Below are 25,325 nucleotides of genomic sequence, written 5' to 3'. Positions count from 1 at the left end.
TAGAATCCACTCATTCCTAATCCACAAAGCATCAATGATCTCAAGGCTTTTAAATGTTAATAGTTACATATTATAATGTGTATCCTAAAAATAGATAACTAGCCCAGAAAAACTATGATTTCAGGACTTTTTGTTTGTTTTTGCTTACAATCAAGCTAAGTAAAAAGAGTCCGTTGAAAGAATAGTAAACAAATAGTAGTACTGGTGGCAAGCTGGCATGGAAAGACTCATGAAAGCAGAATGCAAATGATTGAAGCTTGAGAAACATTGCCATAACACATGGGGAAACATCCATGTAGGGGCTCTGATGGAGCAGAGCTTATAGCTTAATTCCAAGTACTATAGACTATCAGCTGGAAGCCAGATCTGGCAGGAGGTCTGGCAGGGGGCTGGGAGTTGGGACATTGGCCATTTACCAGCCAGTGCAGAAGCATTGATTCCAATATTTTAGCAACCTGAACAGCTGTACTGGTGCATACCGGCTTAGAACCATCGCAAATGTCAGATTTGGGGGTGAGGTCAGTGCACAGGGGCCAAGCACAAGCGCCTGAATGATATAGGTGACAAGTAAACGTTCTAAACAAGTGCTTTCTTGTAGAACTTTCTGCAGTGATAGAAATGTCCTACGTCTGCACTGTCCAATATGGTAGCCACTGGAAATGTGGCTAGTGTGACTGCAAAACTGAATATTTCATTTTATTTCATTTAAATCCATTTAAATTTAAGTAGCCACATGTGGCTGCCCTACTGAACAGCTCACATCCAAACAAACAATTCTGTTTGGCCAAGTAGTGTGTAAAGTTGGCCAAAAGGAAAGAAGGAAGTGTCTTCTCCATGTTTCTGTTTTTCTTGCAAAAGCCTTTGGACAGGGTAACTCCAGGCAGGATGCAGTGGAGGGCAGTGAGTGCTGGAAGGTCAGGAGAGGTGAGGGGAAGTGGGTACACTTATCTGAGTGGGCTGGTTCCCTGTTCATGCCACCCTCTGCCAAGCCAAAGACACTGACCTTACCTTTTCTCCCTTCCAGGATGACACAGAACCATACTTCATTGGAATTTTTTGTTTTGAGGCTGGAATTAAAATCATTGCCCTTGGGTTTGCCTTCCATAAAGGCTCTTACTTGAGGAATGGTTGGAATGTGATGGACTTCGTGGTGGTGCTAACAGGGTAAGTGGCCTGTGCTGTGTTTCTTAGAATTATCTTGAATTGCGAGGACTTTGGAAACCTAAGGGTTGATGTGGTCCAGGCTGGGTTCGGGAAGGCTGAGCCCCCATGTTCTTCTTCAATGTGCATGTGCCTTCTTCCCCCCAGTGGCCTCATCTCAGCTGCATATCAGAGCGGATGCTTTCTGTTACAATTAGAATAATAGCTTATTAGAATTGACTGCTTCCAAAGTGCTTTATGGGCATTCTCTCATTTAATACTCACAACAACCCAATGAATTAGGAAATATTAATATTCCCATGTGACCATTGAGGAATCTGAAGCACAGAGGGACCTTATCTGAGATCACCCAGCTAGTAAGTGATGAAGCTGGGATTTGAACCTGAGATTATGTGATTCCAGAACTCAAGTTTTTAACTGTTGTGCATGTTTGGTTCTTTTGCTTTGCTTGGGGATATCTTGCCTTTATTTTAAGTTGGTAAATGTTTTTTGAGGACTTCTGGGTGCAAGAGATTGAGGTGGGATTATGGCGAAAACCAGTCTAAGTAAGGTGCAGTTACTGCCTTTGAGGAGTTTTCAGATCTGATACAATGAACCATAGTTGAAAGGGGAATGTGTATGCACTTTCCACCAAGGACCTTGTATAAGGTAACACTAGCTGCTATAACAGCAACAACAAAAAATCTAAAACTAGGTAATGATTTAAACACAACAGCAGTCTATTTCTCACTCGTTGAAAGACCAAAACAGCTGTTCCTCATTGGCAGGCTTCTTTCCTCCACACAGTGTTTGAGGGACCCGGGCCCTTGCTACATGGTGGTTCCTTATTGTTGACCCACAGATCAGGTCTGCTTGTCTGCATCAAACCATGGAAGAGAAACGAGCATGGATGGTGATGCTTGGGAGGTTGTATGGGCCTGGCTGAGACCCTGCATGTAACCTCTTTCACTCATATGCCTTTGGCCAAAATTCAGTCACATGCCCACACATCGCTTCAGGGAAGCTGGGAAACATCAGACTGTGTTTAGAAGGAAACGGAAATGCATTTGGTGGATAGCCAGCCAATCTTTGTCACAGACCCCAAAGCCCTTTATCAGGTCCCAATATAGACATTACCATTTTGTGATGATTTCTGGCTCCTTTGCTTACCCACTCCTCTCTCCCAAGCTAAGTCTGTTTCTTCTCTTCCAAGACCCCTGTTCATTGGGAGACCTTCCTCATAGTTATCCTGCATGGGGTCGTAGTTCTGTTCTATGGGATCGTATTTCTCCTCTAGGGTTTGTTGCTGCTCCAGGTCCTGTCTCTCTTGGCAGATGTCACGGGTCTTAGTACCCATGCTGTGTTGGCTGGGCTCTCACAATTAAAGTTTTGAACATATCTGTTGTTTCAAAACAATGTTGCTTCTCACAGAAGCATCATATCGGGCTGTATCATTAGAGGCATTCAGATCTGAGTGGTCTGTTGCGAGCACTATGGGCTAGCTCTAGCAGGCTTGGGTGTTCACTCAGGGAGTTCTGTTTGCTGTGCCCACACTCCTTTGGCTTGGGACCTTGGAAGGTTCCTGGGACATATTATGGCATTGGGCACTTGTCACTCTCTAGGAAACTCATCTGTGCAAGAGCCCAGTGGTTGACTTTGTTGTTGTTGTTTTAAAAAATGCATAATAAAAATAATCAGACATTTGAGAATAAGTAGAGAATAATATAACAAATGCCTGTGTATGCAAATATTCATTCAATGAGTATTTATTGGGCAACTACTATGTGCCAGGCTCTGGGACATAGCAGTGAACAAAACAGACAAAAGCCCCTCCTCTTGTGGAACTGACATTCTAGTGGTGAAGAAAGACAAAATGCATGCATGAATGAAATATCTAGTGTGTTAGATGTTGATGAGGGCTACAGAGAAAAAAATAAAGCAGAGAAGGGATGGGATGTATTATGGGCAGGAGGGCTAGAAGCCAGGGAAGACTTGCATTGGGAAGGTGATATCTGAATGAAAACCTAGAGGAGGTGAGTGAAAAAGCCATGAGGATGGCTGAAGGAGGAGAGTGCCAGGCAGAGAGAACAGCAAGTGCAAAGGCCCTGAGGCTGAACTGTGTCTGGTGTGTTTGATGAACAGTGAGGAGGCCAGCATGCCTGGAGCAGAGTGGGTGAGGGAAAGAGTGGAGGAGGTGAGGACAGGGAGGTGAGGTGGCAAACTGCCATCAAAATGAAACCTTTATATATAGCACAGGGAACTCTGCTCAATACTCTCTAATGACCTATATGGGAAAAGAATCTAAAAAAGAGTGGAGGGCTTCCCTGGTGGTGCAGTGGTTGAGAATCCGCCTGCCAATGCAGGGGACATGGGTTCGAGCCCTGGTCTGGGAGGATCCCATATGCCGCGGAGCAACTGGGCCCTTGAGCCACAACTACTGAGCCTGCGCACCTGGAGCCTGTGCTCCGCAACAAGAGAGGCCGCGATAGTGAGAGGGCCGCGCACCGCGTTGAAGAGTGGCCCCCGCTTGCCGCAACTAGAGAAAGCCCTTGCACAGAAACGAAGACCCAACACAGCCAAAAATAAATAAATTAATTAATTAATTTTTTTAAAAAAAGAGTGGATATATGTATATGTATAGCTGATTCACTTTGCTGTACACCTGAAACTAACACAACATTGTAAATCAACTATACTCCAATAACAATTTTTTTTAAAATGAAACCTTTATAATACAGTGTAAGTCCCTGCATTCCCTTCCCTGGCCCCATTCGTTTCTCTCTCCATCCAGAAACACTTTCCTGAATTTTGTGTTTATCATTTCCATTTGTGTATTTACACTTTTATGTAAGAATATAAGACATATATGGTACCTATTTTACATTTTGACTACGTAAGTATATAAGAAGTATATATGTGTTGTTATGCATGCCTTAAGTTTCTCTATAAATGTTTTCTTCTACAAACTGCCTTTAGCATTCAACGTGAGGTCAATCTGATTGACAAGAATAGTTCCCATTCATCCATTTTTACTGCTGCATGGTATTCTGTGGTATGAATAGTCTACCATGTATTTGTCCATGTGGGTTGTTTCCAGTTTTGTGCTATTTTGAACCAAGCTGTCTCCTCAGTCTTGCCTGTGGATTTCTGTAGGGCATATACCCAGGAGTGGAATTGCTGAGTTGTGTACTATATGTATCCCCAGCTTCACTAGATATTGCCAAATTGCTCTGCAAAGTGGTTGTACCAATTTATGCTTCCTGGGGCTGACTTTTGCTGCCAGGAGCTGGCTTGACCTTGCTGGTGGGAAGGAGCCTTAAAAACCCCTGTTTTTTTGGTTTTTTAAAATTAATTAATTTTTGGCTGCGTTGGGTCTTCATTGCTCCACGCGGGCTTTCTCTAGTTGTGGTGAACAGGGACTATTCATTGCGGTGCATGGGCTTCTCATTGCGGGGGCTTCTCTTGTTGCAGAGCACAGGGTTCTAGGTGCGTGGACTTCAGTAGTGTGGCACGTGGGCTCAGTAGTTGCGGCTCGTGGGTTCTAGAGCGCAGGCTCAGTAGTTGTGGCGCACGGGCTTAGTTGCTCTGAGGCATGTGGGATCCTCCCAGACCAGGGCTCGAACCCGTGTCCCTTGCATTGGCAGGCGGATTCTTAACCACTGCGCCACCAGGGAAGTCCCAAAACCCCTGGTTTTTTAAAGACACATGCACCCCAGTGTTCATTGCAGCACTATTTACAATAGCCAGGTTATGGAAGCAACCTAAATGCCCATCGACAGACGAATGGATAAAGAAGATGTGGTACATATATATATAATGGAATATTACTCAGCCATAAAAAGGAATGAAATTAGGTCATTTGTAGAGATGTGGATGGACCTAGAGACTGTCATACAGAGTGAAGTAAGTCAGAAAGAGAAAAACAAATAAGGTATATTAACGCATATATGTGGAATCTAGAAAAAATGGTACAGATGAACCAGTCTGCAAGGCAGAAATAGAGACACAGATGTAGAGAACAAACATATGGACACCAAGGGGGGAAGGAGGGGGTGGGATGAATTGGGAGATTGGGATTGACATATGTACACTACTATGTATAAAATAGATAACTAATGAGAACCTGCTATATAGCACAGGGAACTCCACTTCGCTGTACAGTAGAAGCTAACACAACATTGTAAAACAACTGTACCCCAATAAAAAACAATTAAATTAAATTTTAAAGAAAACCTGGCTTTTTATAACATGGTTCTTGAAACACCTAGGGAAGCTCACATACTGTTAAGCATGTAGTAAATCTCAATAAGTGATCAGTAAGTTGAAAGGCGGCCATTTAATAGGTCAGTCAGTCTGCTACTTGGATGTCTGTATCTGCTCCTTGATTACAACAAGGTGGTCTTTTCTCTTCTACTTTCCTGATATCTGCTGGGCCTCTAGAGGAGAAATTCTTCATTTGAGACAGATAGCTTCAGAGTTGGAAGTAATGGGATCCATGAACCCTCTGAAATTGCATGCCAAAATTGTGTGTTTGTATATTTTTCTGGTCTGTAGTTTTCGTTAGAGTCTCAGGGGGTCAAAAGCCACAAGGAGCCACTACTGTAGATTCTATTCATTTCTTAACCTCTTCTCCTTTCCTTCTTTATTTTTCCCCACATTTCTTTCTCTTGCTTTACTCTTACTTCTCCAGTAACCAACCCTTCTTCCTTACTGTCTGGTGGTTCTATCTCCTTCAAATCAGGCACATAGCTCAAATGTTATTACTTCAAACTGCAAGGGGCGGTTTAGTCTCCTGTTGGGTTATAAGCTAGAAACAGGGAGAGAAGAATAAAAGCCCTGCAAACCTAGCCTTCTGCTTAATGTCAGCGGTGGGGAAATGCAGTAAACTCTTAATTTCGTGTTCCTGGGGGAGGGGACTCGAGTGTATTAATTTGACATTGAGACAAAGATGACTTGAATGTGCACTTTCTGATTAACTCATTGTGTTCTCACATTTTGAAGCAAACCGCAGCATTAAAACACCATTCATTTTTCGTGGATTACCAAGGTTTTGGCCTTCTTTTGTGTGACATTTGGTGGAAAAGATCTTACCCATGGATTTTTGTGTGCTCTGTGTAGCTCAAGGCCCCAGAGAAATTCTAACTTTGTAATGGATCAACCCCTTTTAAAGCATCCTCCCCTTGTATTTGAAGTTCTGATCATTAAATTAAAAATGTGTAAGAGGAAGATTTCAGAAGCTTGGCTATATTTCTGAGATAACAGAGCTTTTACTGTAATGTTCAAATACATGTAAACATCAAAGAGGTCAGATAATACACTTGTACTGCAAACACTACCAGGGTAGGAATGAAGATGATTGTTTTTTTTATTCATGGGCTTAGCACCATACCTGGCATATAGTAGGTGCTCAGTAAAATAAATACTTGCTAAACTGGAAGGTGGTAACACTTCTGATAATCAGAGTGTTCTGGGGAATTTTCTAAGCTGTTTAAGGAGATGGGGACCATTGCACTGATTGAAATAGTCAAACAGTCCAGGAGCCTATGACAGATACCCTGACATCAGATAAGGCAGGCAAGGGGCAGATGAGCTCTGGGTCTTTACCTACCCTGACATTTTGTGACTGTATAAAACAAAGGTTCCTTTTTGGAAGGTCCTGTGTACCACCCCAGGTTTTGGGCAGTTTTGTGTTGATGACAGAAATGAGGAAAAGACCCAAGTACTTGGAGACCATCAGGGAAGGGATGTTGGCTTTGTTTTCATAGCATCATTGAATGTAAGGGCTCAGTGGACTCTGGCAGGTCCAACTCCTTTATTTTACTCACAGGGAGTTAAGACACAGAAAGGCTAAGTAATTTGCCCAAGGTCACTTCGAGATGGTGGATAATCAGGAGTCTTCCAGAATCAGAAGGTATGTTCATGTCAGGGAGCCTTGGAGTCCCAGTTTGGGGGGCAGTAGGGGTGGTATAGATAAGTACTGCCACCCCTTGGGTTCTGCCATCAGAACTTTGCCTTCTCTTTCTTTCTCTTGTCCCCCCAAGTACCCAGCCTGTGGTCCCTTTATAGAGAAATAGGGTGCCTCAGAGAGTAATTCCAATTCCCCCTTTTTTCTTAGATAGTTGAAGAAACTGACGACCAGAAGGGTCAAAATGACTTGGCCAAAGTCACCCACCGCTCGCTCTCTCTTCCCTTTTTGATTAATTGAACAGCACTTGTAGTCATTCCTCAGCTTCTCCTCTTTCCTTTACCTCCTACACAGCTGTTCTGAGTTGCCTGCAAATAAACACAGCATTCCAAACAACAACAATAAAACACAAGTAGCATTCTAACTCATGAGACCAATGAACGGCTCCTATAAATGCCAGCTGCATTTTTATTTTAATGTCTCTTTGCATTAATCCCTCCCCTCCCCAAGCAGAGGATCAGTCACTCTTGGTACCAAAAGGATCCCCCACTGTGGCACAAATGCTTTTTATCATTCAGAGAGTTTTATCGTTGAGAGAGCATCGATCTTTTTATTGTTCAGAGCATTTGGTTGTCATGATATTTGCTGAACCATGTTCCATCAGGAACCACCTCACTTCCTAGCAGCAGGAGCTTGTTTCTCCATCTTGTAACAACAGCGACAGTGATAATAATGATGCTGGCTGCCATGATTGTTATTCTTATCATTTATTGAGCACTTACTGTGTGCCAGCACTATATTAACAATTTCATGTGCATTATCACATTTCAGTTGCATAAACCTTTTTTTAGAGATGAATCTGGGGCTCAGAGAGATCAAGCTACTTACAAAGGGTCCCGCAGTTAGTAAAGGGCAGATCAGGATCTCAACTGCTGTGCTAGGACACATCCCTAAATCTAGGATAACCCTGGGCCCAACTTAAATTCAGGCAAAGAGCTATATCCACCCCAGTATCCTTATGAACATAATACCTGTTATTAACAATAGTGGCAACATTGACAAACTAGAACTTACAAGGCAGTTGTAACATGATATACTGTACGTGTTTATATGCTCAGTCAATTCTTACAACCCTCTGAGTTAAGTACCATTATTATCCCCATTTCACAGAAGAAGAAACTGAGGCTCAAAGAACTTTAAAAACTTGCCCAGAGTCACCCACCTCATAAATAGTAGATGCAGGATTTGAACTCAGGTAGATCTGGATCCAGAATCCATTTTCTTGAGTCCTATTTCCCTAAAGTCAAGTTTTTCAGGGAAGTCAGGGGGATCCTTCCTTTTCTCCCCCATCTTGGGCTCCATCGTGGCAGGAAAAAAATTGGGCAGATTTCCAGAAATGGTAGATTGGCATAGACTGATGGCTAAGACCTGGGCTTCAAAGTCAGGGGACTCTCTGCCAGTGATGAACTCAAGAATGTGAGTTAATCTCTCTGAATCTTGGTTTTCTCACCTGGAAGAGGAGAGTAATGAGTGTCTACCTCTTAGAGATGTGGTAGAGAATAAAGAAGGCAATATATGTGGCAGATACTGTGACCTGAGCCCCTGGAGCTTTCTGGGTGCTTCAGAAATGGGAGTTGGTGAACTGAAGGGAAAGTTAAAACAGATTCTTTTGGAGGAGTGTGGTTGATGCTTCACGTGCCCCACTCCTTATTGGTACAGCTCACCTTTGGGTTTACCTGCAACTGTGGTGGGCAGTTCCTATGCAAGCTCACCTCTTTGCACCTCCAATTCTCTCATCTTTCTGCATATGTGTTGGAGAGCCTTCTCCAGAATCTCAGGAGAAGGCGATTTGTTTAGCCCACGTGACAGACACTGAACACCCCCAGGAACAGCCCTTAAACCAATGAGCGAGGAAGTCAGTGTATAAATACCCTGGTTTTCCCATTGTTCAGTGAGAAAACTCAGAGGTGTGTTCTACAGCCTCTCAAAGGGTCCTCAACAGGATTGAATCCCAGTTGCTCACAATGAAGCCGTTCATTATACACCATTTACCAACTTTTTGCTTTCTAGTTCACCCCCTGTAGCTCCATGGATCACCTCCCAAGACTCTTTGTCTTGGATCTGCTTTCAGAGGATCCCAAATCAATGCAAGCAGCAATAATCAGAAGCCTAGTGGGTTAGAGATTGCAGCACCCTGCGCAACGCCCAGCACACTTGATTATCAAAAGGTGTCCTCCTTTCTCCCTCCGCCCCCGACTGGGGTGGGGAAAGATTGAGTGAGGGCCAGATGGCCAGGTAATATTGTTCTGTACTGAGCTCCTCGGCCATTTTCCCTGTGTGGCTGGAGAAGACTTTGCCATCTATCTCTCCACAGGTTTGGGGGCTGATCACGGTCTTGTCCTCTTGAATTGCTGTGACAAATGCCAGCCTGCCTCTAGAGAGGCATCTGGCCACTGCTTCTACAGTTTTCAGGACTAATGACTTCTCTCTTCTCACCAAGGCAGGGAGGTAGCTGCCTGGCGGGCAGAGGAAATCTCAATGGAACGGGAAGCAAGTGGGTGCCTGGGGCCAAGGTAGAGGCTGCCAACTGAAAAGACGCTGTGCTTTGATTTATGCAGGGAGGAACTATAGGACCTGCAGATGCTGTGTTGTGACAGAGGTTGCAGAAGCTGGACAATGTCTCTTCTCTCTGAGAACCTGGGCCTGACCCAGAGACAAAAGCCCCTCACCTTTAGTGGGGTTGTGTAGTAGAAGGGTGAAGCTGAGAACTGGGGGGAGGGGGAACTGGGGGGTGTTCGTTTAGGAAAAAGAAAGAACCCATTTTCATGACTTCTCTGGTTATATTCAGCCCTTTGGTGATCTCATCCAACCTCAGGGGTTTAAGTACTCCTTCTATGTTGATGTTTCCCAAACTTAACATCTCCAGCCTGGACCTCTCTCAAAGTACCCACTTTGAGGGAGGAGTTCACCGGCATCTCACACTCAAGATGTCCAAAACTAAACTCCTGATATCCAATATTGCCCCTCCCTGTCTTCCCCTGTCAGTGAATGGCAGCTCTGTCCTTCCAGGAGCTCTGGTCAAAAATCTTGATGCCTCCTCCATCTCTCACACACCCCATGGCCAATCCTTCTGCAAATTCTATAGGTTCCATCTTTAATATGCATTCACTACTTATCCCACCTCCAGTGCCACCACCCTGGGCTGAGCCATCATCATCTCTCGGCTGGTTTGTTAGAGCAGCCTCTGCCCAGGGCTCTCTGCTTCTGCCCTCCTTTCCCACAGCCTGTTATCAACACAAGCAGCCAGAAGGATCCTTTTAGCACCTAAATTAGATCAAATCACTTTTCTGCTCACATCCCTCCTGCGGTTTCTGTCTTGCTCAGTGGAGAATCCGGAGTCCTCAGCATGGCCCACAGGGACCTACCTGCACAATCTGCCCACATCACCTCCCAACCTCACCACCCCCTACCCTCCTCCTCGCTCACTGGGCTTCAGCTTTACCAGGCTCCTGCTGTCTATTTTTTTTGAACACTTCAGACAAGTTTGAAAACTCAGGGCCTTTGCACTTTGGGTTCTTCTGCCTGTCATGCTCTTACCCCAGATATCTGCTCCATCCATTCTCTTATCTTCAAGACTTTACTCTAGGGTCCCCTGACCCCTTGTCTACAATTTCAACACTCTCCCAATGCTTCCTGTCTTCTTTCTTCTATTTAGATTTTTTTCCACGCACTTAGCACTTTCTGACAAACTGGATATTTTACCTATTTATTTTTTGCCCATCTTCTCCACTAGGTCAAGTACCATGAGGGCAGGGATTTCATTTCTTCTGCCCAAGGTTGTATTCCTCAGTGCCTAGAATAGCGCCTGGCACACAGTAAGTAAGTGCTCAATAAATGTTTTTGACTGAATGAATGAATCGGTGGTACTTATGGCCTCCCAATGTGGCGGGAAGTTTCACTGAGAAATAAACTGATCTGAAGGCAGAGAAGTCTCTGCCTGAGTGCTCATGCATGACAGCTGGTCTAGATGAGATGGTGCAGTTTTGGAGGGCATTTGGGAGTGTTGCCTTAACTATCGCATGTACAGGGGCTGGGATATGCGTACACGTGGTTTTGGTCCTACTCCAGGAAGTGTGGTGTATCTTTTGTGTCATAGCTCTGAACGGACTAAAACTCCTTCAGAATCAGTTTTGTTAGCTACTTTGCATGAATAAAGTGGCACAAAGGTGAACAAGTTTGTGCAGAAGGGGAAGGGCCTGAGCAGGGGTGTGTTCTCGGGCCTGCTATGTGTGGTTGCACACAGGATCAGGCAGCTGGAGTACATTTTCTAAGTGTGTAGCTCACCTATGTGTAAACCTCTTTTGGAGAACATCGTGGGCTAAAGAGTATTGAATACTTTACTCCCAAGAGTCCCTTTAGCCCTAAGAAGCTTTGATTTCAGGAGTCAGGTTTTTTAGGTGGTACTGTAGAGACACAGGCCATGGGCTGTTTTGTTTTCACTGCTCACAGGCACATTTGGAGGCCACCCACAGAATTTCAAGATATGAAACTCTGGCATCAGGGACAGAGGCAGGAAGGAAACCTAAGACTCTTAAGTCCTGCTCTGGGCACTAAAATGTGGCTGGTGCTGTCTCTTTTGCTTCATGTTGGTATTCCAGGGATTACAGGATATTAATAAGATTGAATGGACAGAAGGGATCAGACTGGGAGGTCTTCCTAAACTAGACTGAGGAGTTTATACTGGTAGGAAATAGCCCTGGATATTTTCAAAACAGAAACTGGGAAGTGTGTAGCAGAATCCCATCCTATGCAAATTTAACTTACACAAAATCATTGACATGTAACTGGCACACATATAAGAAGAAAAAGGAAGAATATAAAAATTGAATAGTGAGGTCATTTCTACCTGTCGTTCCATTTAGTGAACTTTTTCCAAGGAACCAGCATGATACCTGTTCTTCATAGATCCCAGTACATCAGTTAGGAATGCTTTTTTCTGCAAGTAACAGAAGAGACAACTAAAAGGGGGCTTTCACATTAAAGGCTTTTGTCACCTGACTTAGAAATCCACAAATCAGTGGACCAGGATTAGCTCAGTGATGTCCTTCTATCTTCCACTCCACCTTCCTCAGTGTGTTGAATTTTTACTTCATGCTTTCTTGCCTCAAGGTTGCGAAATGGCTGTCACACTCCTCCTCTCACAGCCTCATCCAAAATCAGGAAAATAATGGCAGAAAGAGAAAACTTTCATTGGAGGCTTTTCTCTTTTTAATCTAGGAAGAAAAATCTTTCCTATAAGTTCCCAGCAGGCTTCCCCCTACATCTTATTGGCCATACCTGGGTCACATGACCATTTCTAGCTTCAGGAAAGACCAGAAACATGAATACCTACCATTTTTGCTATTTTATGGGAGACTAGCTCTGCCTGTAGGAAAGATGGGAGAAAGAAATGACTGTGATAGTTAGCAGTGTCTGTCACATGTGCCATACTACTCTCATTCTTTTATATCACATATTATACACACCTATTACTGCCCAGGCTTAAACACACAAAACCATGTGTACTGTCCCTTATGGATGATTTAAGAGTTTTTCAAAGGCATTTTTGAGTATATACAATTTTTCCCTTGTGCACTGACTTCAGAACCATAACTTAACTCTCCAGTTTGGAGAGGTGAGCTCAAATCCTGGCTCTGCCACTAAGATGTGTGACTTTGGGAAATGATTTATTCGACCTAGTTCTTGTTTTACTCATTTGTTAAATGAGGCTTATATTAATACCTCATTGGACTGAGGTGAAGATTAGATGGGATAATTAGTACATAGTTGGGGCTCAATAAAATATAGTCAAGAGGATGGGGGAGGGGGAAGGAGGAAAAAAAGGGGGAAAAGGAGGAAGAGGAGGAAGATTCCTGATTGTGATGGAGTAAGTCCTAGAATTGAGATGATTCTAAGTCTGGGATGATTCGGGACTCACTTAGAATAATGGAAATAGGAAGGAAAAGATGGATTTAAGGTCTATTTCACCAAGAAAGAGAACATTCCGGAACATGACAATCAACTGACTATTGGCTGGTGTAATGGTGGTGCCATATCAGGATCACAGGGTGCTTCTAGTGGGAAGAACTTATTTCAATCATGTTGAGGTCCCTGCAAGACATAAAGCAGAAATATTGCTTTGCAGACAGAGGTAGATATAGTTAAAGCTTGACTGGCCTATCCAGATTTGAGTCATCCACAAAAAGTTGGTTAAATCTGAGAGTGACTGAGCCCTGTAGGCATGATGATGTAACAGACAGGAACACGGGGTCAGAGAGGCACCCACACTTAGGGACCAGAGGGAGAAAGAAGAGCAGAGAAGGAAACAGAAGATGTGGTAGACGGATAGTTAGGAAGAGAGACATGCCATAGTCAGCTATGTTGATTGCAACAGAAGAGAAAAGAAAATCTCTGGGGCTTTGGGGCTTTGTACAGGCATGCCTCAGAGATATTGTGGGTTCGGTTCCAGGTCACCACAATAAAGTGAATAGCGCAATAAAGCGAGTCACACGAATTTTTTGGTTTCCCAATGCATGTAAAAGTTATGTTTACACTATCCTATAGTCTATTAAATGTGCAATACATTATATCTAAAAAATGTACATGCCTTAATTTAATAATATTTTATTGCTAAAACATGCTAACCATCATCTGAGCCTTTAGCGAGTTGAAGTAGTAACAACAAAGATCACTGATCACAGATCCCTATGCCAAATATATTAATAATAATATATATGTTATTATTAATAATGAAAAAGTTTGAAATATTGCGAGAATTACCAAAATGTGAATTTGCTCATGAAGTGAGTAAATGCTATTGGAAAAATGGCACCAATAGACTTGCTGAATACAGGGTTCCTACAAACCTTCAATTTGTAAAAAATGCAGTATCTCCAAAGCACAATAAAATGAAGTATGCCTGAAAATGGGAGAAAAAGAGCGTTGTTTGTAGGGAAGTTGGGGATGCATGAAATCTTGGCAGTGGAATTCTGATTGAAAAGAAAAGTAAACAGTAAGTCTAACCCATTCAGGAAGTTTGGCAAAGAAAGGAAGGAGGGAAACATTTGGTCTTTCCTACCATCTATGCCAAAGATATGATGGGTTAGGTGGTCTCATTGGGGAATAGCTCAGTTTCCTGGGCCTTTTTCCTTTCCTTAACAAAATTTTACATCAGAAGTGTAAGATTATGGGCATGTTTAGAAAGATGAAGAAAATGGGCATCACATAATATCATGTATCTCTTCATAAATAAAGTTCTGGTTATATCATACCAAAACATCTGGACAGATTTTCATGAAATGTGGTGGGTACATTTGGGATGGTTTTACTCAGTGACATACAGGAAATTCGCTTGAGATCCACTAGGGCAGCAGGAATTGAGGTACAACTCTGGTTGGCCTCTTCTTGGGAGTGATATATCTTATGGTTTCAAATCTGAGCCCTACATTGAAAGGTAATTGGGTAGTAGAGTCTTCAAGTTGCAACACTGCCCTGCAACACAGCTTTTTCTTGTTCAGGCAACTCTAAATGAGAGGGCAGCCTGTATACACACACAATGATTAAGACAATGGGCTTTGGAGTTGGAACAGATTTAAAACCCAGCTCCACTGTTTCCAAGCTGTGTGACCTTGGGCAAGTGATTGTACCTCTCTGAATGTTAGCTTCTTCAACTGGAAAACAGGATAATGATACTCCCTCCCATGTAGAGTTGTTTAGTGAGTTAGTACCTGACACATGGTACACTGGGTTTATGAATGGTATTTACCAATGGATGGTCTGAAGAAAGAGGAAGGGATATGGCACTTCTTTGGACCTCAGCTTCCTCATCTGTGAAATGGGAATAATAATTGTACCTACCTCATAAGGTAGGATTCAATGAGATAATATATGTAAAACACTTAGAAACTGGCAGAGAGTAGGTACTCAATGATATTAGCTATTGTAAGACTAATAACTATAATTATAATGATGATAATAATTATTACTACTTCTCCAGACCCAGTTCCATAGACCGGCAAGTTAACTGTAGAGAACATTTGCTCTTATTAGTTGGAGACCCAAATTCCAACCTCTTCTTCCAATTTAGGGAGAACCCTCCTTTGTGTATCATACTGCTGGACCATGGGACCCCTACTCACAAGTTGAAAGTTGAAGGGGGGGATTCTTCCTCTCTCCACCCCTTGGTAGTCAGGGCATGTGAGTTAAACTCGACCAGTCCTGTGCTTCCTCACCCAAGAATTTGAAAATGGAGGAAGTGACTCAACCATGAAGCATGGCTCCAGATTCCTTCATGGCAGCCTGCTGCAATGGGGTTGGTCTCGCTGCATTGTCCCTGCCCATTTTCCAAGCCCCCTCCTTGGGCCTCTTGTTGTTATCTGAGCTTCCTAAAAATCCCTTTTATGCCGAAGCCAGCCGGTCAGTTTCTGGGTTTTGCAACCCAGAACCTAAACCAGCCCTGGGCCAGTGGTTTGTTTGGAGATCCCGGGAAACACAGATAGGGGAATAGAGGGCTCAGATAGTGAAGAGGAGGCAACCAGTAAAACAGACTCACATCTCAAAATCAAACCTATGGTTACCAAAGGGGAAACGTGGGGGGCAGGAGATTGGGATTAACATATCCACACTACTATATATAAAATAGATAACTAATAAGGACCTACTGTATAGCACAGGGAACTCTACTCAATACTCTGTAATAACCTAATAACCTATATGGGAAAAGAATCTGAAAAAGAATGGATATATATATATGCACATATATACATATATAAACACACACATACACACCCATTAAGCCCCCTGCATACAAACCTTCAAGTTGCTAACTTTCAAAGATGCAAACGTGTGTTCACATATCCAGTCACATAAGTTCGTTCACGTGCCTGGCGTTATCTGTAAAAGTTGGGTACCTAGGCTAACTTTGTTGGACTTATGAACAATTTGGACTTAACGAACGCACTCTCGGAACGGAACTCGTTCGTATGTAGCGGACTTACTGTGTGTATATATATGTATATATATATATATGTATATACATATATATAACTGATTCACTTTGCTGTATACCTGAAACTAACACAACACTCTAAGTCAACTATACTCCAATAAAATTTTTTTTAAAAAAAAAAAAGAAAAATAAACGGGAAAAAATGTTGGATTAGCAAACAAGTTTGTGCCGTGGGCAACTATCACTTGCTTAATCTCTCTGGAGAACTTTGGGAGGCCAAGTAGAACATGCCCCTCAGAGTTAGCCCACCAAAGAAGTAAGGGAGCTGGGATGGGGGAATCCTTCTGGACTGTGAGCTCTCTGGGTCTCCTGGCTTGCCCTATATTTGGGTTGAACACGCTTCTGTGGCCAGGAAATCATAGATGGTCACAGTGAAGTGTGGGACACAGGCATGGCACCCACAGTATCTGCCTTGCTGGCCACACTTACCTAGTTCTGCCGTGAATTGTCATTCAACTGCTTAGGTTTCCTAGTGAAGCATTTGGAGAATCAGTTCATCTCTAAGGCTCACCCTGTTGGCCCCAAGTAGGAAGTGAGAACCGTTGCTCCATAGGGAAGGGATAAATGAAGGGCGACTGAAAGCCTGACCCTTGTCCTTTGGGGAGTTTTGGCTCCATCGATATTCCTGAGACAAGGCACTCCCTCTCCTTCCTGGCCTAGTGGGTCACAGGATTTCTGTGCAGAGAAGAGCAGAGGTCAGCGTGCATTAAAGGCATGGAAATTCGAAGCAGAAGAGCCAAACAGGGTCCAGGTGGGATCCAGGACCCAGGATTAGGGATGAGTTAGCAACATTTTTTATTGTCTTTGGCTGGCAACAATTGAGTAGAATTTGTTCCAGGAAGGGAGAAATGAGCAAACTGGGCTTCTCTCACTGGGAGGTGAGAATTGCATCAGCAGGGTAGCCTCTCCATTGGGGATGGCACAGCAGCCCATGTGTTCACTCCTGAAAAAGGAATAAGTGTGGGTCCTCTATTCCTATTGTGGAGTCTTATGTAGCCCAGAAACAGGGAAACATTTGAAGGATGTATTAGGATGCATTCAGTGGCATGTAACAGAAAATCCAACTCATGGTGGCTTAAACAAATAAGGGCTTACTCATTCTCATGTTACAGACTGTCTGGAGTGGGTACTGGTTGGCATTGGCTGACATCTCTGCAATATTCCTGGCCTTTACCTCATGGTTGCAGAATGGTTGCTAGAGCTCCTAGCATCACGTCCACATTCAAGGCAGGGAAGAAGCAGGTTGGCAGTTTTGGAGAGACTCAGCTGTGTGCTTTACCTGGTCTCAGTTGAGCTCATTCAAGCATCTGTGGTCAGCTGTGGGGCAGTTGGGTGGATCTCCTGTTTGGGTGTTGGCTGGCTGTAGGCTGGTCTAGGGTGGCCTTGGCTGGGACCACTGTGCTCTGCTCCACATAGTCTTGTCCTCCAACGGGATAGCTTGAGCTTGTTCACATGGAAGAAGCAGGGTTCTAGGAGAAAGAGGAAGCACACAGGTCTCTGGAGGGCTAGTCCTAGGAATGGACACCCTCAATTTGGCCACTGTTGGCCAAAGCAAGCAGTAAGCCTAGTCCATATTCAAGGGGTAGGGCGATAGACCCCCCCAACTCTTAGTGGGAGAGCAATACATCACATTGCAAAGGGTGTATATCCAAGAAGTTATTCATTGGGACCATTGTGTCCCCAATTCCTATCCTCTGAGGCCATCTGCCCCATTCCTTTCCATTCCTTTCCATTCCTGACTCTTAGCAAGAAATGGGGATGATGTGTTATTATTACCATGTCACTCACACAGTGAAAAGGAGAGAAAATGCCAACAAAGGCTCTGCTGAGAGCCCAGGGCTGGTCATACAGCCACCTGGGAATTAAAGGTGAGGAAGATTACACAACCTCCTCAGATTCCTTCTGCTTTTATCAAATCTCGACTTGATATCTGAGTTCTGAGCCCTCATGGGTGGTTGAAGCAAGAGAAAAGATTTCTTGCCTGCCACGTTTGTTTGTTTGTTTGTTTGTGGCGGCGTCTCTTTGTGGCGGCACGTGGGCTTCTCTCTAGTTGCAGTGCGTGAGCTTCTCTTTAGGTGCGGCGTGCAGGTTTTCTCTCTCTAGTTGCGGCGTGCAGGTGCCAGGGCACGTGGGCTCTGTAGTTTGCAGCACACGGTCTCTCTCATTGAAGTGCACGAGCTCTCTCGTTGAGGTGTGCGAGCTCAGTAGTTGTGGCGTGCGGGCTTAGTTGCCCCGCGGCATGTGGGATCTTAGTTACCCGGCCAGGGATCTATCCCACATCCCCTGCGTTGGAAGGCAGATTCTTTACCACTGGACCACCAGGGAAGTCCCTTGCCTGCCATGTTGAACTGGCACAGTTCACAGTCATGCATCCCAGCTCTCTATGTCAACGGGAGCTTTTGATATCATTTTTCCTTTTAAACGTCACTCACTCCTGATTATAGCTGGATGGAAACCTCATTCTGATTCTGTCGGCTCGGAGGGACAGAGGCCAGGCTGGTGGGCATCTGTGTGGAGACCTTTTTGTTCATCCCTTTGCCTTCACACCCCAACTCTTTCTTTTGGTTTCTGCCTTCTTTTTTGTAGCTACTCCCACCTCTCTTCCCTCCTGGAATTCTAGCTTTATGAGAACCCAGACCAGTGGGGGAGGTCAACCTCAAAGAAAGGAAATTGGCATTAATTGAGCACTTCCTATGTGCCAGGCCCTTTGCATACCTTATCACCTTCAAACCTCAGATGAGGAAAACTAGGCTCAGAGAGGCAAAGCCACATGTCCAAAGTCACACAAACAGGAGGTCCTGGAGCCAGGATTTTGGATGTAGATCCACCCCACGGCAGAGCCAGGCTTCCTTCTGTCCACTATCGCATGTTAGTGGGAGAAAATAAGAAAAGGGATGCCAGCCTCCTATATCAGCAGTACCTGCCCACTCACCTCAGGACCTTTGCACATGCTACTGCTTGTGTCTGCAACATGCTCTCTTCTCTGTGTCTGGTTACTTCTTACTCAGACATGACACTTAAAGTGTTTAACATCCAGGGTGGCATGGGCCCTGACCAATTAGAAAGGAGGCTCCCTTTTTTGTGCCAAGTGTGGACCCTTCATGGGGAGATCCAGGAGACTTGGAAGAGGGCTGAGGTGCCGAGGGGCACTCATGGGGCTCAAGGAAGTACATATTTACTGATATAAGTAGTCTCTTCCTCCAGAATGCCTTCCTGACCTCCCCACCTAATGCCCACCATGAGGCCAGCTTAGATGTCTTCTTTATGGGCATCTGGTGGCATCTGTGTGAAACCTTTCACCATTGTTTACTGGGTTAATCATCTATCTTCCTCCTCTGGAAGGCAAAGACTGAACCCAGAACCTAGTACAGAACCTGAGAATGGGGCTCAGTAAACATCTATTGAAAGAATAAGTGAATGAAGGAATGAATGAATAGCCGGTGGTAGAGAGAACCATGCCTTTTGGTAGGTTTGCATAGACGTTGCTGAAGGGTAGACAGTGGGAAAAACGGGATATCCTTGATTTTAGTCTTGTGCTCTGAAGTAGGAGTGAAGCAACAGAGACACAGGAGCTGCCAAGGTTCTCCTCTCAATCTGGCCTTGTGCCAGGGGCTGTGCCACCCAGGGGGGCATCCTGGGAAGCCTTGGGCACCAAGAGCAGTGGGGACCTGGAGAACACAGGGGGCTGGGGGAAAGCCCCTAATTTCCCATTCTCTAGTCCTTTCTAAAGGAGTGGGCAAAGGTTAGCATGTTTTTAAACGGTAGGTTCAACAGCAAAGCCCACTGATCAAGAGCCAGATCCCGGAGTTAGACAGACGTGGGCTTCCCCAGCATCCAGCTGTGGGACCTGCGGCAGTTACAATCAACACTGACATTCACTGAGAATTTACCATTGTGGCTGGTGCTGTTCTCAACCCTTGGAGTAAATTATCTCATTTAATCCTCCAAGAACATCCCTCTTGGTAGGTGCTGTCCTTGTCCCCATTTCACAGCTGGGAAAACAAGGACAGAATGGCTGAGGGGCCCCCTGAGAAGAGTGAAGGGAAGGGCCAGGGCAGGGACCCAGGCAGTTGGGTGCTGCCCACTCGCCTCCACTCCTCTACTGACCTCTGGTGTACCTTCTTGTCTCTCTGAGCCTCAGTTTCCTCATCTGAGGAATGGGGCTTATACCTATTTTGCAGGGTGAATAAAGATATTCGTAATAATGGTGACCACAGATACAATGCATGCTGTGGCCAGGCTCTCTGCTTTAAGAACTTTACAAGGATCAGTGCATTCAGCCCCTGTCTCCCCATGGGGTGTGAACTGTCATCATTCCCATTTTATAGATGAGAAGACTGAGGCTCAGAAAAGCTAGAGGACTTGACCCAAGCCACACAGCTAGGAAGTTGCGGAATTGGGATTTACGTGAGGAAGCTTGGCCCTGGGATCGAAGCTCTTAATAGCCACACTCAATACATGGAGAGAAGGTGTTTGATTCGGTGATTATCTGATGCGGGAATCAGGGAGGTAAAGACCCTGCTTCCAGACATCCGCTGCTTAACTTGGCTCCAAAGGGGCGGTGGCTGGTGGATGCAGTGCTGTCCGAGAGAGTTTAGCTGGATACACGGCAACTGGCAACAGTTCTCTTGTTAATAATAATAATTGCTCTCTTTTACAGTGTGCTTGTTGTGTGCCAGGGGCTTGTCTAAACCCTTTGCATAGATCCACTCATTGGTGCCTCACAGTGACTCTGCAATTGGGGCCGTTAGCACCCCTGCTTGTGCATGAGACCCCGGGAATGAGGTCAGTGATCTGACCTGCACCCCTCAACCAGATTGAGGTCAGCCTTAGCCCAAGTCAGGCCCCGATCCGAGGCTGTGTACAAGCCGGTTTCCACATCTCTAGGGGTCCATCTTCTTCAGCTGACATAGGAGGTACTGGACTTAGTATGACTCTGACAAAAGAACTCTGATCATTGTTGCCCAAACCTGCCATCTTCTCCGTCTTAATTAAGGCAGCTTCATCATTCCAGGCGCTGGAGCCCCAAACCTCAGGGTCTTTTTCTATTCCCCTTTATCTCAACCCCTACATCCAATCTATTAGCAAATCTTGTTGGCTTCTCCTTCAGCATCTACCCAGAAATCCACCTGCTTCTCACCACTTTCACAGTCCTACTCTGGCCGTGCCCCCATATCCTGGTCTCTTAATGTTCCCCCTCGCCCTTTCCTCCATAGACTATTCCCCCACACACACATAGAAGCCTGAGGGTGCCTCTGAGCGCCTGAGTCAGGCCATGTCCCTCCTCTGCTCAGAACCCTCTGTGGCTGTCTCCTCCCTCAGAGAAAAAACCCAAGTCCTCCCCATGGCCCACAAGGCCCTGCATCCTCTGTCCCATCCTCTCCCAGCCTTCACCTTTCCCCACTCTCCTCACTCACTTACTCAGCTCCAGCCTTGTGGGCCTCCTCATTGTTCCTTAAACACACCAGTCACCATCCAGCCTCAGGGCCTTTGCATGAGCTGTTCCCTCCATCAGGTCTCCATATGACTCCTCATTTGCTTTGGGTCTTTGCTTAAATGTCCTTCAACACTGTCATTGCCCCACCCCTCTCCTGATACTCACACTCCCCCTTCTCCATTTTATTTCCCTCCACACCTCTGATGGGCAACTGCCAGACCACATTTATTTTTTATCTTGGTTATCATTCATCTCTACCACAAGAATATCAGACCCACAAGAATGGGGACTTTTGTCTGTTTGTTTCACTACTCTGTTCCAGAGCCTAGAACAGGGCCTGCAACATAATAGGTGCTCAATAAATAATTTGTGCAATGAATTGTCCCAGTGAAATGCTCCAGGGGTCATTGAGTCCCTGCCCTGATTAGGTGGCAGGGTGCCCAGCCCTGCCCGATCGTCCAAGGCACTTGCCCTCCTCCGCCTACACAGCCTGTTCTGTCTCCTCCTGACCAGCTTGCCTCACTGTTCTTCCTTTCTTTAAAAATTTTCATTGTGGTAAAATACATATAACAAAATTTACCATTTTAACCATTTAAAAGTTTTTCTTATTGAAGTATAGTTGATTTACAATATTGTGTTACTTTCAGGTGTACAGCAGTGATTCGATTATACATATATATATATTCTTTTTCAAATTATTTTCCATTATATGTTATTACAAAATATTGAGTAGAGTTCCCTGTGCTATACAGTAGGTCCTTGTTGCTTATCTATTTTATATATAGTAGTGTGTATATGTTAATTCCAAACTCCTAATTTATTCCTCCCCCACCCCCTTTCCCCTTCGGTAACCGTAAGTTTGTTTGTTTTCTAAGTCTGTGAGCCTCTTTCTGTTTTGTAAACAAGTTCAATTGTATCATTTTTTTAGATTCCTCATATGTGTGATATCATATGATATTTGTCTTTCTCTTTCCAGCTTACTTCACTTAGTATGATAATCCCATTTTAACCATTTTTAACTGTACTGTTCAGTGGCATTAAGGACGTTCACATTGTCATGCGACCATCACCACCATCCATCCCCAGAACTTTGTCATCTTCCCAAACTGAAACTCTGTCCCCATTAAACACTAACTCCCCATTCCCCCTCCCCCAGTCCCTGGCAACCCCCATTCTACTTTCTGTCTCATGAATTTGACTCCTCTAGGGACCTCATATGAGTGGAATCATACAATATTTGTCCTTTTTTGACTGGCTTATTTCACTGAGGGTAATGTCCTCAATTCATCCATGTTGTACCATGTGTCAGAATGTCTTTCCTTTTTAAAGCGGAATAATATTCCATTGTCTGGATGGACCACATTTTGTTTATTCAGTCATCCATTAATGGACACTTGGGTTGCTTCCACCTTTTGGTTATTACAAATAATGCTGCAATGAACATTGGTTGTGCAAGGATCTATTTAAGTCCCTGCTTTCAATTCTTTTGGGTATATACCCAGAAGTAAAATTGCTGGATCATTGTTCTTCCATTTTTTGAAAAAATCAAGATTTTTTACTCACTGGGGCCCTGGAGGTCTCATTAGCTAAAGCTTTCCTGGGACATTTTGAAACTAGAAATAGGGGTGAGGGGTACAGTGCGGGGGTTGCGGGCGGGGCGGTTGGGGCGACAGCTCTTGTGTCAGCTTTTTTTAAACAAACCAGGAGGAAGATGTGTGAAATCCCTCCCTCCCCACCCCACCCGCTCCAGTATCTCAAAATACCCCCCTGCTTCAGGAAATGGCTGTGGTATCAGGAAGGCAGCGTGTGGCATCTGAGACACAATATCACAAGTGGCTGGGAGCCCAGAGAGAAACCAGGACAGACGCGCTGGGGACACGGGCTGGAGATGGAGCTAATTTTAGGGGCTGAAGAGGCTGAGAGAAAGGGGTGGGGGGGGGGAAGTGCGCGCGTGCTCGCGCGCATGCGCAGGCGTGGCATGCACACAGTGTCGGAGGCCTCGTGGGGGAGGAGATGCTGAATAAGTTAGCTTAGGGAAAGTAAAGCTAACGCGAAGGAGACCAAGACCCAACACAGGGCGGTGGTAAGTAAGTCCCAAGGTGTGAACCCCAGGATCATGGCGACGGTCGATGTTAGTCGACAAGTGGAATAGAGATGATTGCATTTATGGAGACTTGGCTGTGTGAGGCACTTCACCCACATTATCTTGATGGTCATTCTCTGAGAAAGACACCATTATTATCTTCCATTTATGAGCAGGGAAACTGAGGCACTGAACTAAATAACTTCCTCCATAAGAAGCTCCAAGGGAAATTCTCAGTAAATGGTAGTGGTGGTTTTGTTATGTTTTGGGATGATATTGGCAGGTAAAGGGGAAATTTTCTATTAATTCAAAAATTGCTTACTGAGTTCCTACTATGTGCCAGGCCCTGAGAGTACAGTGGTCAATAAGACAGATATCTTTCCTGCCCTAGTGAACTTCAGCCTAGCTACACTGCACTCGTCAGCCTAATAATTCTCTTAAATTGTGGTAAGAATAACAGCAACTAGCACTTACTATGAGCCAGGCGCTGTTCTGAGCCCTTTTCGAATATTAGCTCATTTAATCTTCACGAAGGTCCTATAAGGTAAGAGTTGTTATTATCCATATTTTATATGTGAGGAGTGTGAGGCACAGAGAGATTAAGTAACTTGCCCAAGGTCACACAGCTAGTGACCCAAACCCGGGAGAGTGGTCGCAGAGTCTGTGTTCTTTACCACTGTGCTTTCCTGCCCCTCTGATAAAAATAATCTTTAGTCACATTGAGCTATTGCTATGTGCTGTGCCCTTCACACACATCTCATTGGACCCTGGCAGCAATCTGATGTGGCTTGTTCTCAGTGATCCCCATTTTATGGAGAGAGAAACTGAAGCCCAGAGAGCTTAAATAGTTTGCTCAAGATCTTGCAGCTGAGGACTCTGGAGTCGCAAATTTGGGGTGGCCTTGGACCCTGCAACTGAGGCTCCAGTGGCTCATAGTGGGGAGGCTTTTATAGGTGCATTTATTCCATTGTCTCTGCTTCCGTGTAAAGATAAACACACCAAGTCCCTTTGCTGTAAACTGTGGGACATAATTATTTAACGGAAGGTAAATGCTTTAGAGATGGAAATTGCTGTGCAGGCATTGTTGCCTGCATACTAATGCAACACAATGTGTCTTTCTTCTGTCAGGCATTTTAGACAAATTCTATTTTCCTCAAAATATTTTGCCAGAGAAAATAGCAAATGGGAAAGAAATTCAGAGACACAGGCAGGGAGAGGAAACCATTCTCTTGGGTTTAAATAGAACAGCTGAGTAGCTAAGAGCATGGATCTCGAGTTAGGCAGATGCCAATTTTCAGCTTACTTCCTCCCAGCAAGCAAGATGCTGGTTCTCTGTGTGCCTCAGTCTACCCATTTGTCCAGTGAGGAGGATAACTGGACCTGCCTCTCACCGGTTTACCGATTCCCTCTCTAGCTGTGTCTAATCTGCTGTTAACCATGCCCATTAAGTTTTTTAATTCCGAGTATTAAAATTTTCATTTCTATGAGTTCCATCTGGTCCTTTTCAACCTGCCTCATATTTCGTAGTAAATTTGTTTCCCTTTTTTTTTTTTAACATCTTTATTGGAGTATAATTGCTTTACAATGGTGTGTTAGTTTCTGCTTTATAACAAAGTGAATCAGTTATACGTATACATATATCCCCATATCTCTTCCCTCTTGCGTCTCCCTCCCTCCCACTCTCCCTATCCCACCCCTCTAGGTGGTCAAAAAA

General features: G+C 44.5%; 1 protein-coding gene across 3 annotated transcripts in view; it reads left to right on the top strand.

Moving 5' to 3' along the window:
• CACNA1A (calcium voltage-gated channel subunit alpha1 A) overlaps positions 1–25,325 on the top strand; it is a 235,705-nt gene that overhangs the window by 45,413 nt on the left and 164,967 nt on the right. For all 3 annotated transcript variants that reach the window (XM_061188732.1, XM_061188733.1, XM_061188734.1), the window contains exon 3: positions 1,025–1,164. In XM_061188732.1, the coding sequence (XP_061044715.1) occupies positions 1,025–1,164 (140 nt within the window). The remainder of the gene's footprint in view (positions 1–1,024; positions 1,165–25,325) is intronic.

This window comes from Eubalaena glacialis, chromosome 4 (genome assembly GCF_028564815.1).
Source record: "Eubalaena glacialis isolate mEubGla1 chromosome 4, mEubGla1.1.hap2.+ XY, whole genome shotgun sequence".
Lineage (NCBI taxonomy): Eukaryota > Metazoa > Chordata > Mammalia > Artiodactyla > Balaenidae > Eubalaena > Eubalaena glacialis.
The sequence above is the reverse complement of the archived record's forward strand: the minus strand, read 5'-3'. Positions and strand labels throughout refer to the sequence as shown.